The sequence below is a fragment of the Chiloscyllium punctatum genome, chromosome 4 (assembly GCF_047496795.1).
Source record: "Chiloscyllium punctatum isolate Juve2018m chromosome 4, sChiPun1.3, whole genome shotgun sequence".
In the NCBI taxonomy this organism is placed as follows: Eukaryota; Metazoa; Chordata; class Chondrichthyes; order Orectolobiformes; family Hemiscylliidae; genus Chiloscyllium; species Chiloscyllium punctatum.
Genome location: NC_092742.1, coordinates 31,233,947 through 31,249,623, shown reverse-complemented (window position 1 = coordinate 31,249,623; position 15,677 = coordinate 31,233,947). Strand labels below are relative to the sequence as shown.

Here is a 15,677-nt window from a genome sequence, read left to right as displayed (position 1 = left end):
TGGTCATAAATCCTCTCCCTCAGAATCCTTTCTAACACCTTGCAGACGACAGATGTGAGACTTATTGTGGTCAAGTCTTTCATCTTTTCGAATGGGTTGCAGGTTTTGGTTCATTAATATGTAAATCCCAGACTTCTTTTAAGTCACCTTACATATACTTTATAACAAAAGGTGACATCTCAGCTCAGACAATACATTAAAGGTATACGGTTAGAGTCTGTCTATATCCCAATCTTGAGTGAGACTGGTTCTATTTCCAAAGTGGAATTCACAAAATATCACATGGTTTGACTGCCTGCAGATTGTGCAATTTTTGAGCAAAATAAAATTATTCTGCAAATATAAATTCATCCCATAGACTTATATGCATGTGTGCATGCATGAGAGAGAGTGGGAGTGTGTGCATGTGTGTGTGTTTGCACGTGTGAGAGCTTAGTACAGTGTGTGCATGAGCGTAATGGAGTATAAGCCTGTGAGAGGTTGTGTGCATGAGTGAGAGTGTGGGAGATATATGAGAGAGGGTGACTATGTAACTGTGTGAGCATGTAAGTGTGTGTGCATGCGTGTGTGTTTGTGTGAGTGAGAGTGTATAGTGTAGTGGAGTCACCCGTAGTGTGACATGAACCCAAAGTCCCGGTTGAGGCCAACCTCATGGGTACTGAACTTGGTTATCAGCCTCTGCTCGGCCACTTTGCATTGTTGCCTGTCCTGGGGTGCACCTGGGAGGACGCTCACTTGAAGATCTGAAGCTGAATGTCTCTGACTGCTGAAGTGATCCCCGACTGGAAGGGAACACCTCTGTCTGGTGATTGTTGTGCGGTGTCCATTCATCCTTTGTTGTAGCAGCTGCTTGGTCACGCCAATATACCATTCCTCAGGGCATCCTTGCCTGCAGCGTATGAGATAGACAACGTTGGCTGAGTCACATGTGTACCTGCTGCATACATAGTGGGTCCATGGGTAATGGTGTTATCCATGTCGACACTCTGGGATACAGACAGCCTCTGACCTCACACCTTTAATGCACTGTCTGAGCTGAGATGTCACCTTTATAAAAGAAGTTCTGAGATTTACATATTAATGAAGCAAAACCTGCAGCCCATTCTAAAAGATGAAAGACTTAACAATAATCTGGGTTTGTTCAATATATCATTTCAGTTGCATGACACTAATCGTTTGCTATAAATTCGGCATCTTATGGGTTTATGCTGCACAACCACCTGATGAAGGAGCAGCACTCTGAAAGCTAGTGCTTCCAAATAAACCTGTTGAACCATAATCTGGTATTGTGAGATTTTTACCTTTGTACACCCAGTCCAACACCAGCTCCTCCGCATCAAGGGCAGATGACGCACGGGAATGGTATCATGTTGCTCATTAGCTATATCTATATGTAGCTATAGCTACCTATATCTATAGCTATATCTATATGTAGCTATATCACAGTTTGTTCACTGTGACCCAGTCAAAACCCTGATATTTCCTACCTAACAGTAATGTGTGAGTACCTTCACTACATAAACTGCAGAAGTCCATGATGATTGCTCATCGCCACCACCATTTCAAGGATTATTAATGCTGGGTTATAACTAATTGCCAAATCCTGGAATAAATTTAAAACAAACAAGTGAGCAGAGGTTAAACATTCAAAAGGCAGGATCCTAAAATCATAGAAACTTTAGTACTAAAGATCAGTTGCATCCTCGTAGCTGCATGTTAATGTAGTTGAATTTATTCATTTAATTTAAACTGAATTTTTGGCACAGTTCTGTGACTACCTACCTCCTTGTTCAAATGAAACCTTTACAGACATAGCTCCTGACTGACAAGTAGGTCAGAGAAGCACTCTTTGAAGATCCTAAGTAACAAGATATCCTGCTGAGCATTCTCCCTCTGCCTCTCTGCAATCTCTTTTTTTATTTGCAACCTCTAATCGCTATCCTTGTCATACCATTGCTGATCAGAATCTGCAAGTGTAGCCCCATGAGTGGGAGCAAGTTTTCATTCAGAACCTTTTCAAATCCACACCACTCATTCCAAAGGTCAAGCAAATAAAAGCTTTGCTTATCTTCTTCCCACACAGTACTTCCAATGACTCTGCAGCAGGGAAAGAAAGTCAAAGATATAGTAAGGAGTGGGCCTTTGCAATCTTATTCTGCATCAAATTTGCACATTAGGAATTGGCTGCACCAACACTGCACTGGTGTAAGAAAGGCCCAGCCTTTCCAGTTTCAGTCATAATGAATGCTGAGATGTTTGTCACCGTGGAGGGTTGCTACAGCATTTCAACTTTCAGGAAGCTCCCTAAGCTCAAACCCAAACAATGCTGTCCATTGCTGCCCAATTGGAATAAACAGGATACTGTACTGATGGTTCTGTTAGGACAGGTCATGTGCCAACAAAAGTACTTCTGTGGATAGAAGTGTCATTGACAAGGGCATAATTTATTGCCCTTGAACTGAGTGACTTGCTTAGCCATTTTTGAGTGCACATAAAGACAACCACACCTAGCAGGGAATATTATTAGAAACTAAGAATGACATGTGCTGGTCCAACTCATCTTCTAGCTCCAGTTGTTTACAATGTGTTTGTATGTGCTTCAAGTATTTTGGTTTGAGATAGCATAGCAGTCATGTTACTCAGCAAGTGAGCCATAGTCCTAAATTACAATCCCAACAGAGACACAGGTTTAAAATTCAATTAATAAACTCTGGAACTATTATGTTTGTATTGGTAATGCTTAGCACAAAATGACTGGCTGGTTAGAAGGATGGAAAGGAAATACTTAGCAGCGATGCCAATAAATACTAGAAAATATCATTCACCCAATGAATGATAGAAAATACATGTTTTGTCAAATATGCAACCTAACATGGTTATTGTCACACTCTAGAAACAAGCATGGATCGCACCTCAGCTGATTAATTCTCAAAGTTTAATTGTTTCTGTTGTGCTATTAAACTAATGGGTTCAATTACTACGACATCCCAGCTGGTGGAGATTCGCAGCAGCTCTAAACTACCTTTATTGCATAATTATCTTTATAAAAGGGACAACTGTTGTTTCTTACAGTTTACCCTCTGAAGTACACAAAGTGACTTTTCATGTATTTATAGGTTATTTTACTAAGCGCTGCATAATGAAACCTTGCCACTATGTATTAATCCTGTTAATTGCACCTTTGTGGTACCAAATTGGAGCCACAGCTTTAATAAGTGTACAGCAAACTTTTGTCTGCCAATGTTTGTGATATTCTAAGCATTTCCAGCAAAATTATGAGCACGCCTTGAAATATCTAAAATCATAATACTTGCAGATGATACAAACCTGCTACAACCTAAAATTCAGGAAATACAAAGTAGGGTCTTGTGAAATCTGTAGGGAGGGAAGCAAGGTTGATGTTTCAAGTTGTGAACTGATACTGTTCTAATGAAAGATCATGGCCTGAAAAGTTAACTCTGTGCATTTCCATCATTTTCTGTTTTTACTCTTTAATCTTAATCAATTTGAGAAGGGTCAGAATGGGATTTTCAATTTGCGAAACTCTGAACCCAATCAGTCTGGGGCACCTTAGACGACAACTTCAGGTTCAATGCGGACAGCAAGCAAATAACTTATTTTGATGTTAGTATAATTTAACCAACAGGGGTTATTTTTGTGTGAGATTGGTCACAATACCTTTCAATTGGCTGTTTGGCTATTTCTCTATGTACTGAAGTTGCTCTCCCACAAGGGAAGCCAATCTGCCTGCATCTACCCTGTCAAGACCCTTAAGAACCTTCTATGTTTCAATAAGGTCTCCTCCCTTCTTCCAAACTCCAATGAGTACGAGCCCAGTCTACTCAACTTAGAAGAAAATATCTCCATGCCCAAGATAACAGTGAACCTCCTCTGGATTGCCTCAAGTTGAAATATGCCTTTTCCTTAGTTAAGGACAAAAACTGTTTACAGTTCTTCAGCTGTGGTCTGACTCATGCTTTGTATATTTATAACAGGTCTTTCCTATTTTCATTCACCAATTTCTTTGAAATAAAGCCAACAGTCCATTTGTTTTCCCTTTACCTGCTGAACTTTGATGCTAGCTTTTGTGATGCATGCACAGGGACCTCCAATCCTTCTGCGCTGCAGCTTTCTGCAGTTGTGCTCTATTTAAATAGTATTCAGCTCTTCGACTCTTTCTACCAAAGTGCATAACATCACATTAAGATTAATGCAGATCCTTGTTTGCTCTCATTATCTCATGATTAGTGGGAGTTTCTACAGAACAGTGACTGTTGGGGGACTGATAGACTACTGAAGTTCGGAGGTAGGGTCACTTGACCCGAAACTGATTTCTCTCCACAGGTGCTGCCAGACCTGCTGGGCTTTTCCAGCAATTTATGCTTTTTCTTTCTTATTTACAGCATCCACAGTTCTGTTGGTTTTCATCTTGTTGTCATGCTAGAATTTCTGTGTTGGGCCTGCCGCAGCGTTTCAGCAAAGTCCAATGCAAGCTAGAGGAACAGCATCTCATTTTCCACTTAGACACTTCACAGACTTCAGGAACCTAACACTGAGTTCAAAAACTTCAGATCATGAGCAATTCCCTTAATTTTACTTACACTCACCCCACCTTGTTCACAATAGTTTGGTCTTAACAGAGTTGACCTACTTTCTACTATTCAAATCTCCCATTAACACCTACTCTGCATCTACCCTCCCTCTGCTATCATATGCACTCTTTGTGGCTTTTCCTATTCACTTTGTGCACCCTCACCATCCCTTCCACTTGCTCCTCCTTACCCTTTATAAAAAGCATAGAAATTATAATTTTCCAGCCACCTTCAGTTCTGAACAAGTGTCATGTTGGTTCCAAAGCAATAACTTTGTTTCTTCCTCCATAGCTGCTGCTAGGCCTGAGTTTCTCCAGCACCTTCTACTTTTATTTCCAATCTCTAACCTCTGCAATACTTTGCTTTTATAACATTTAGTGTTAGACGTTTGGGAATAATACAAGCATTTCAGGTTGGCCCATTAGAAACCTTTTATTTCCATTGAAACAGTCAATCAACCTCCTCTCAAGGTTATTGATGTCAATTATTGCACCATTAACAGAACTAAATGATTTTAATTAAATGGGAAGAGCAAAAACGACATAGTGCAAACCAAATGTTATATATTTCTTTGACAGATAATTGCTGTGGTGAGCATAACTGTTACACTTTACTGCTGAATAAAATAAATGACAGAAGTGACATTGCTGCCACTTGGAAAGTGTCAAACACACAAACTGATTTTCTCAATCTCTCATTTGATGTCAAAATAACAGGCTAAGTTCAGAATTAGTGGAACTTAACTACTAATCAATAACCCTTTGTGACATTCCACTAGAAATTCAAAACTATCAATCAGTCAACAATTCTCCATTCTGTAATAGAATGCAGTAGAGTGAATTACTACTGATCCATCAGAGCTGCTGTTACAAATTCTGGAATCGGGCCCTCACTCCCCAAGTCGAAATCACAGTCAGGAGAATTCTGTCTGACTTGGGAGAGAGTGCCCTGGGCAACTGGATTTTCATTCTGGTGGGGGCAGGTATTAATGGGAATGGGGCTTGCTCTAGCTAAATAGAATTTGGAGGCACCCACAGGAGCTGTGAGGTGCAAAAGCAAACAGTTTGAAGGGTCCGTCTCAGTACTGTGGGACTTTGTTGCAGCTGTGAGTAAAAACAAGAAACCAAGGAATCAGTCCTCCAATCATAGAGATGTACAGCACATAAACAGACTCTTCTGTCCCACTCGTCCATGCCAACCAGATATCCTAACCTAATAGAGTCCCATTTGCTAGTACTTGGCCCATATCCCTACAAACCCTTCCTATTCATATACCCATCTAGATGCCTTTTAAATGTTGTAATTATACCAGCCTCCACCACTTCCTCTGGCAGCTCATTCTGTGTGAATAGGTTGCCCCTTAGATCCCTTTTAAATCTTTCCCCTATCACCCTCACCTTAGCTCTCACACTCTCTCAGATATCCCCCGTGCCTCACCACGCCTTGTTATGTGATATAATGCCCTTTGTCCACCCTACAGAATGTAGGTTCTGTTTTAGTGGAGCAGAAGAATATTAAGGGAAAGAAGTCACTAATAGGGATAGTCTTCAGGGTCTCTAATAGTATCCATAATATTAGACACAGCACAAAAGAAAAAATATTGGGTGCCTGAGATAAAAGGTCCCTCAATAATCATAGGTGACATTAATCTACATATAAAACAGATTGGCAGTTATAAAGTCTTAGAGACGTACAGCACGGAAACTGACCCTTCGGTCCAAATCATCCATGCTGACCAGATATCCCAACCCAATCTAGTCCCACCTGCCAGCATTCAGCCGATATCCCTCCAAACCCTTCCTATTCATATACCCATCCAGATGTCTTTTAAATGCTGCAATTGTACCAGGCTCTACCACTTCCTCTAGCAGTTCATTCCATACATGTACCAGCCTCTGCGTGAAACAGTTGCCCCTTAGGTCTCTTTTAAATCTTTTCCCCTCTCACCCTAAACTTATGCCCTCTAGTTCTGGACTCCCCGACCCCAGGGAAAAGACCTTGTCTATTTATCCTATCCATGCCCCTCATAATTTTGAAAACCTCTATAAGGTCACTTCTCAGCCTCCGACGCTCCAGGGAAAACAGCCCCACCCTGTTCAGCCTCTCCCTATAGCTCAAATCCTCCAAACCTGGCAACATCCTTGTAAATCTTTTCTGAAACCTATCAAGTTGTAGCCTGGGTGAGGCATGCCGATGTGCTGACAACAAGCTATATTAGATTTGGTATTTTACAATTTGACAGGATTAACTAATGGCCTCAGAGTAAAGACACCCCTAAGTAGCAGTGAGCACAAAATGATTGAATTTTACACTTTTTTTATTCAGACACAAGATGTGGAAAGCATTGGCTGAGCCAGCACTAATTACCCATTTCTAGTTGCTCTTGGGAAGGTGGAGGTGAACTTCCTTCATGAGCCGCTACACCCAACGAAGGGAAACATCTTATTTTCATCTATCCTGCTTATCCCTTTAAGTATTTCGTAGATTTAAATGGCATCAACTCTTTCTCTTCAAAAAACTAGAGAACAATGACCCAGTTTTCCCAATTCCTCTTCATAGTACTGTCCCATCATCTGGGAATAAGTCTAGTGAACCTTTATCACACTCTCTATGGTAATAGTATCTTTCCTGAGGTAAGGAAACAACAACTGTACACAGTACCCCTGTTGCAGTCTCCACAAGATCTTATACATGTGATGCAAGACTTCACTCCTCCTGTACTCAAAGCTTCTTGCAATAAAGCCTGACATTCTAGTAACATAGAACATAGAACATAGAAGAATACAGCGCAGTACAGGCCCTTCGGCCCTCGATGTTGCGCCGATCAAAGCCCACCTAACCTACACTAACCCACTATCCTCCATATACCTATCCAATGCCCGCTTAAATACCCATAAAGAGGGAGAGTCCACTACTGCTACTGGCAGGGCATTCCATGAACTTACGACTCGCTGAGTGAAGAACCTACCCCTAACATCAGTCCTATATCTACCCCCCCCTTAATTTAAAGCTATGCCCCCTTGTAATAGCTGACTCCATACGTGGAAAAAGGTTCTCACTGTCAACCCTATCTAACCCCCTAATCATCTTGTACACCTCTATCAAATCACCCCTAAACCTTCTTTTCTCCAAAGAAAACAACCCCAAGTGCCTCAGCCTTTCCTCATAGGATCTTCCTACCATACCAGGCAACATCCTGGTAAACTTCCTCTGCACCCGTTCCAGTGCCTCCACATCCTTCCTATAGTATGGCGACCAAAACTGCACACAATATTCCAGATGCGGCCGCACCAGAGTCTTATACAACTGCAGCATGACCTCAGGACTCCAGAACTCAATTCCTCTACCAATAAAAGCCAGTACGCCATATGCCTTCTTCACTGCACTATTTACCTGCGTGGCAACTTTCAGAGATCTGTGTACATGGACACCAAGATCCCTCTGCTCTTCCACACTACCAAGTAGTCTACGATTAGCCCAGTAATCCATCTTTTTATTACTCTTACCAAAGTGAATCACTTCACACTTAGCTACATTGAACTCCATTTGCCACCTTTCTGCCCAGCTCTGCAGCTTCTCTATATCCCGCTGTAACCTGCCATATCCTTCCTCACTGTCTACAACAAGAGAATTGCAAGCAGCTTATGGATGGGGCAAGGTTTTAATGAGATGCAAACACACAGAACCAAGGTAGTTGTCACTCAGTGGTGAATTCTGAATTTTTGTGAAAAATTGGGAAAAGTTTTCTCAATGTCAAGTATCAAGATTTCTTCATTCATGTCATATTTTCCCACCTTTCCTGCACCAAAGGAGGGGAACGTTCCACCTTGAGTTTACTGAAGTAAGAATACAGAGTAACCTTCCTAATAGCTTGCTGCACCTATGTACTAGTCTTTGAGGACTTATTGACCAAGACACCTAGGTCTCTTTGTACATTTTCTAACCTCTTAACATTTGATATGTACTCTGCAATACTCAGAAGGAGAGTTGTGAAGCATGCAGAGGATAGCAGCCTCCAGGTAAACAGTAAAATGAGCTCTAAGATGACAACAGAAGAGCCAAAGACACATCTTGTACAGGTGCATAAGATGTGCGTGCATGCTCTAAATGGAACCTGGTAAAAACATGCAAGTTACATGAGTCTCTGACCTCCAAAGTGCTGAAGTGCCTAAGTGATGTGCGGGTTGGTCTGGCAGAAGGCATGGTGATGTGGTTTGCCAATGTTGACTTGGGTTAATGAACGATTCAGGAGGATGGTGGCCATGGAGCATGGAGGGATGTTGTTCTGAAGAAGCAGCTGCATGGTGGCTTGGACAAGTGAGCTGCAGCCATGAGTGCTAGCTCTGGCTTGTCTATTAAAAATTGGTAAAAACAATGACTGCAGATGCTGAAAACCAAATACTGGATTAGTGGTGCTGGAAGAGCACAGCAGTTCAGGCAGCATCCAAATTGGTGCTGTCTAATTTCTCAGTGGAGGAGAAGAGAATTGCAAGCAGCTTATGGATGGGGCAAGGTTTTAATGAGATGCAAACACACAGAACCAAGGTAGTTGTCACTCAGTGGTGAATTCTGAATTTTTGTGAAAAATTGGGAAAAGTTTTCTCAATGTCAAGTATCAAGATTTCTTCATTCATGTCATATTTTCCCACCTTTCCTGCACCAAAGGAGGGGAACGTTCCACCTTGAGTTTACTGAAGTAAGAATACAGAGTATTTTAAAAAACTTACCTACAAAACCTTATTTTATAAGTTCTCCTTAACACTTCATAATAAGCATTATTGTGTCACAACTATTACAATGGTAAAATCCACACTGGAGATATATTGAATAAGTTTTATTATAATTCATTAAGGTTATATTTTGATTTGGTTCTTTAGAAACTGACTGTTGAAACAACAAAGGGGATAGTGACAAAAGGAAATACCCAAATTATACCAATAAAACATTCATAAAAGACAAATTATCCACAGAACATGAAAACATCAAGCTTACCTTTTTATTGCTTTGTAGCAGATAATGACAGCTATCACCAGGAAAGCAAGAATGGCACAACTCACTGCGATTAAAATGACCATGTCCGTCCACCAGGGTTTTAATGGAGGATAATCTGTGGGTTTTACAGCTACATGCAAAAGAAAAAAGAAGTTTTCTTTGTATATTAAAAATTTAAAGTCATGCAACAAAGATTGTTTCACACAAATACTTGGAGACAATAATAAGAGTGTCTCTCCCAGCTTTGAAGATGTGGAATTGTTAGATGTGTAGACTGTTATTGCTGCCAGTTTTCCACAATTCTAAACACACTTTTTCTATACTACAGCAATGGAACATACTAGCACATTTTAACTTGCATTAGTTCTTTCTCACCTGGGACTTTTGACTTTGATTGAAAGTTCACTTTTTTATGCAATGACTAATGGATTTGCACGTAATTCTTTCGTTTCTTACTTTCGTGAAGTCATTTACCCTGCTTAATTATTTTAAACTGGCAAATGATGTAATGTAAACATTAAACAGAAGAATTTCAATTATATTCAATGTTTAAATGCAAATGGAAATACTGAGGGAATTAGCTGTTCCCAGGATTCATCTGTGTATGTTGGGATAGTGGTGGTAAATTAAGTAAAGATCTGAGGCAGCTTTAACTGGTGGTAGATGAGGGAGTTTGGAAAATTAGCACACACATGGATGAAGTTCTTGTGGTCCCAAACTAGTCGGACCTTGAGCAAGTCAATCTCACTGGCCAGGATTTCAGTGTCTTAATGGCCATGCAAGTACAATCGATGTTGCCCTGCATCTGGGAAAAACCAGTGGTGGAGGTACAATGCAATATTATTTGTCTCTGAGAGGCTGTATCTGTTGTAAAGTGAGTATGTTGGCGAAGAGGGCACCAGTGAATAATGAGATGCAATGATGTGCTGCTGTCTTTGAGATGCTATGAAGGACTGCAGCTGATCACTGGAAGGAGGCAAAAGCTCATGGCCATGGACAGGGTATGGTGACCAGTGCCAGAAGATAAGAGGTCTTCAGCAGCAAGGGGACCACTTGCCTGGACAGTCACAGTCTCCTGTAGCACTGGATGTAAGTCATCTGCAGATAGCTCCATCTTTGGTCAGTTCCCTTCCTGTCTTTCTTTCCCATCCCATACTCACCTGATGTCTGTCCAGGATTCTGCCTTTCCTATGAAGTATGTTACCTCAGAGGAGCATCGGGCCAAACTCTGACATTCCTGCCTCCAGTACCAGCTCCAGCTTTCTTACTTGGCCCTTGCTCTTCTGACCCCACAATGCCAGCAGCATCCCATCTGCACTCAAAACCGCATACTAAGTGCCCACTCAGGCTGTCATCTGTGTAATGCAAATGGCACCCTTTACCAAGTGCCCTTTGCTCTGCTGATCCTTTTATGGGATCGAGATGATACATGTGAAAGCTTGATTGAATCCCCAATGTTTACCTGCCTCCTCATAGCCACTAAGCAATGACAGCTTCGAAAACCCACCTGCTCCTTTATTTAGTCTACTCTCGCCTTTCCACAAACAAGGTTTTTAATAATTTTAGTTTGTTTAAATTGGAAGGAGAGTGTGAGTCCTGTCCTGCACCTCACCTCAACCCTCTGCTCATAAATGTCAGCACTGGGCTGTCAACTTAATATTCACATGCCACACAATGCAAATTCTTTCAGGCAGCGCCCTCCCCTGACATCAAATTCAGACTCTGAGGAATCCTGAAAATTCAGCCCACAAAGCAGCATTAATTTTGGGCATCAGGGCCTCTCAGTTTTGTAGATATTTCTTGGGCGTAATTGCACAACTTTAAGTTTGCTGATCAGAAATACTGCTGAGCTTAGCTTTGTTGCGCTATTTGAAAATTGTACATACTTGTGCAAAAATCTAAGTTTGTCTTTAAATTGTAATTCTTTATTTGATTGTCAATTGGTACAACCAAAAAAAACTATTTCTTTAATGTACCAAAGATTCTACAATAACAGTTAATGATGTGTAATTCTGAATAAAACATTTCCAGAGGTTAAATGTTAAACTTAATTTTTACAAGTTTATTATTCCACATCTCATTCCTACACTTTTTATGTACAATCCACATTCAAAAATGGCACATCAAATAATAGAATTTAAAATGTTATATACTGAAATAGACTGATGCAAACCAATTATTATCTAGAATATTGCTCCATCAGACTTCTGCTTAAAATATAGAATGTTACTAATTGCAGGTTAAAGTAGCAGCATTTTGTGACCTGATGCTTCTAAAGGTGAAAGTAATCTCTTGGAAAGGTACAATAATTGACTGTATACTATATACTTAACTCCTTTGGTAATAGCACACACATGCACTTTCCATATGAGAGATTGCACAGAGATTTTTGCAATCTACAATCTTTCCTAAAAATATGTCAGGTCATCAAATTGAGAAAAGGAAATTGCTACTGCTGTATGACAGAGTTAGGAAAGCAAGTGCTAATAAGTCGATCTTACAAAATTTATCACAAAAGTGAAATTGCTGGAAAAGTAAATTGGAAATTTTCCAAAATCATAAGAAAGAGACAAATGAGAAGAAGCCTTTTAGCCTCTGATCTTTTTTCCTGATGTAACATAAATTATTGTGCATCATTCTCATTACTAATTCATTAGTGCAATCATTAGCCGTAATCTGTCTTGTAGTGTTTTCTTCTAAACTTGTTGAGGGCAATTTTTGTGACACTGAGGGAAGGAAAATACTATCAATCATTATGTGATACTGTTTCACAAGCATAGTGTTTCACATCCCATTCCTACACATTTTACATATAATTCACATTCAAAATTGCTATATCAAATGTTATAGACTAAAACAGACTAATGCAAACCAATTGCTATTCATAATATTTCTCCAACAATAACATGCCTATATTTGAGGTTACTTGAGAGACATCTAAAACAAAATCAAAAATCTTACAGAAACTCACATTAAGCAAAATGTGATTTCATCAAAACTACCTTGGTATATGAATTCAAGGGGTTTCGCGGGATATGGGCCAAATGTTGGTAAATGGATATTTGGTCAGTATAATGAGTTGGACCAAAGGGTCTGTTACCATGCTGTACAGCTCTACAACTCTATGACCTGAATATCACCCCTGGTTTATTTAAAAATGCTTGGAAGTTTGTTTTTAAAAGAATGCACAGTGTGAGGATCAAAAATCAGATGCTTTCTGGTGTACATATACCAAAATTCTACTCCCATTCCATGTATTTTTTTTCAATGACAGCGACTGAGTGACTGCCCGTCAAGGACAACTGTCAGTTGATTCCCTGGTATAATGGAAATAAAAATTGGGAGGTTTCCTTAAAGGGCTGGCAATCAACTCCACCACTTAACTGAGGTGGGTAAAAATGTTTCATGCACTTACCACACCATAACAGAGAGTTCAGGACGTTGTTATCATTTTCAAATCAGATGTGACAGCAAGAAATAAATAACATTGGTAGAATGGATGAGAGCCCTTAACAGAGGTTTTGAACTGGAAGTGCAATAGCGCTGAATGTTTGTAAATTGAAATCTGGGAGTGTTGCCAGAAGAAATGTCTGTTGGAAAAAGTCTATTCAATCTCGCAAAAGTTGTGAATGGTATACAAAGAAACAGACTAAAGCAAATGATAAAGCCTGCATGCATTCACCTGGTCTGTGAAATAAAATGTTTGCAAACCCTTTGTAACCCAAACAAATAGATCTTGGACTGCATAATAGGGAATTTGATTCCATTGTAACATTCTACAGTACATGGTAATTGCCTTAGAAAATGAAATAACATTTCAGGGAAAGCAATTGTGGGAGGTCATTGGGTTTCAGGCCACTGGAAATCAGAACAATGTTTGCTTTAACTAAAAAGCCTAAAATGCATAACCCTATGAAATGTAAAAATGATCAAAATCAAACTTGCTGTGGGAAATTTTCTTCATCTCATTTAATCATGAATTTGGGCTAAGTAATCAAGCCCAAACCTTGGCTGGACATTGTGTAAATAAGAGGGAAAATAAATTTTCTCCGTCAAATTTTAACAGTCTCAACGTTGTCACAACTTTCTTACAGTTCTTTAGCAAATTAAGTGCATTAATTCCTCAGGCAAATAAACAGAAGACTATCAGACAAATGAATTTAGCATTCGAATACAGGTGTTCATAGTGTCATTTCAGAATCTTAGCTGAAGTTTACTAAAAATCGGTAAAGTGTCAATTTCAGGGAGTTTTATTAAAAATTTCTGAGTTCTAGTGAGTTAATTCATGCAATTCTTCATTGTTTGCCTCAATACATATGCACCACATCTCCATGGTGTCGAGCTCATTATTGTGTGTTCATCAGCAGTGGATGTACCTGCCACCACCGGGACCTTCTGTGATTCGTGCTGCTGGCATTATATTTAAAACCCAGCTGTGCAACAGGTCAATCCCTGCCAGCCAAGAACAGCCCTTCACAGAAAACATATGGGGAGGGAAATGAAAAAGAATACCTTCCGAGGGCACACAGATGGCATAGGTGACATTTCATTGCAAACAGACTCACATTTGTAAATATATAGCCATTTATATCATCTGTTTGTCTGCTCAACTGTCATTGTAAATGTAGCTGTAAGAATAAAGCTACATAAATTCCCTGCCCTTATTGCACGGCCATGTTAAGTCTGTCTAAATGAGTGCGAGTCTTTCTGTAATGCCCATAGCATCTTCTAACTGTATGAGCTTCACAACCTTCAAACAGTTCAAAACTTTTATCGAACAGAATTTGTAAATGTGCTCCTTTAACAGGTGCTAAGGCCCTAAATTGTGCATACAGTGTCCTTCCCTTCCCCTAAAAGGTAACATCAGCGACAGGCTATTAAAATGAACTTCATTAGTAGAAGCCATCAGATACATTCCAGAAGAGGGTTGGGAACAAGCTGCAGAGGTTCATTTTTGAGGAAATTTATTATCATCCCAGCTGATGGTAATGATGGACCAGTCAAATCCCAGAGTGAAGTCTGATTTGATAGGCGTTAAGTTTTTATTTTCTTTTTGCTTACTATTGAGGTCAGTAGCTCAATATGCATAAGAGATTGCTAAAGTACTCTAATAAAAACAAATAAGAATGTTATTACATGAAAGAAAAAGCACCAACTTTATTATAATAGAACTATTTTTAACAATCTCCTCACCGATAAAAAAAAGATTCAACTCCTCTACAACAACCTTCCAGGCACCCAAGCCTCAGTGAAGGGTCAGGAGAAAGTGAGGACTGCAGATGCTGGAGGTCAGAGCTGAAAATGTGTTGCTGGAAAAGCACAGCAGGCCAGGCAGCATCCAAGGAGCAGGAGAATCGACGTTTTGGGCATGAGCCCTTCTTCAGGACCCTTCAGTGAAGGGTCACCCCTGTTTCCACATTAAAGCTCCTTTTTCAATAGACACATATGCAATCACAAGATCATAAGAAATTGGAACTGGAGTTGGGCATTCTGCACCTCAGACCTATTCTGCTATTCAATACGATTGTGGCTGACCCAGTGCACCTAGTGTCCATTTTCCTGCCCTCTCCTCCAATGCTTGATTCCCCTACTGACCAAGAATTTATCTCAGTCTTAAACATACAACTCTCCCACAACTCTCTGTGGCAAGGAGTTCCAAAGACTCTCAACCCCAAGAGACGAAATTCCTCATCTTAGTTTTAAATTGTCATCTCTTTATTCTGCGACTTTGCCCTCTGGTCCTAGACTCTCCCATATGGGGAAACATCCTCTCCGCATTAATCCTAATAACAGTCCTATATATTTCAATGAAATCACCTTTTGTGTCAGAGTTCGACTTGCATTGAGTTTGGTGGAGTGATTCTCCTCATGAGGCTAAGTGAGTTTTCTCACTGTATCTTACCAAACTCACCATATTGTTTGGTGTTTCAGCCCTTGTGATGAGTATCAGGCCCATTTTTGCCCATCTTACAACATGCCATTTATAAAGGAACTCACCAGACATTGCCCTAAGAGCAACTCCCCTTGTGTCTGTGCCTGGTTTCAAATCCCGCAAGACACCTGGAGGAGTACTGCCATCCAGAAGCTGCCATG

General features: G+C 40.2%; 1 protein-coding gene across 5 annotated transcripts in view; it reads right to left on the bottom strand.

The window, feature by feature from the left end:
* prima1 (proline rich membrane anchor 1) overlaps positions 1-15,677 on the bottom strand; it is a 349,594-nt gene that overhangs the window by 271,598 nt on the left and 62,319 nt on the right. For all 5 annotated transcript variants that reach the window (XR_011960415.1, XM_072568300.1, XM_072568301.1 and 2 more), the window contains exon 3: positions 9,585-9,714. Coding sequence is in view for 4 of the 5 variants with exons in the window: in XM_072568300.1 (XP_072424401.1) it covers positions 9,585-9,714 (130 nt within the window). In the remaining variant the exon portion in view is untranslated. The remainder of the gene's footprint in view (positions 1-9,584; positions 9,715-15,677) is intronic.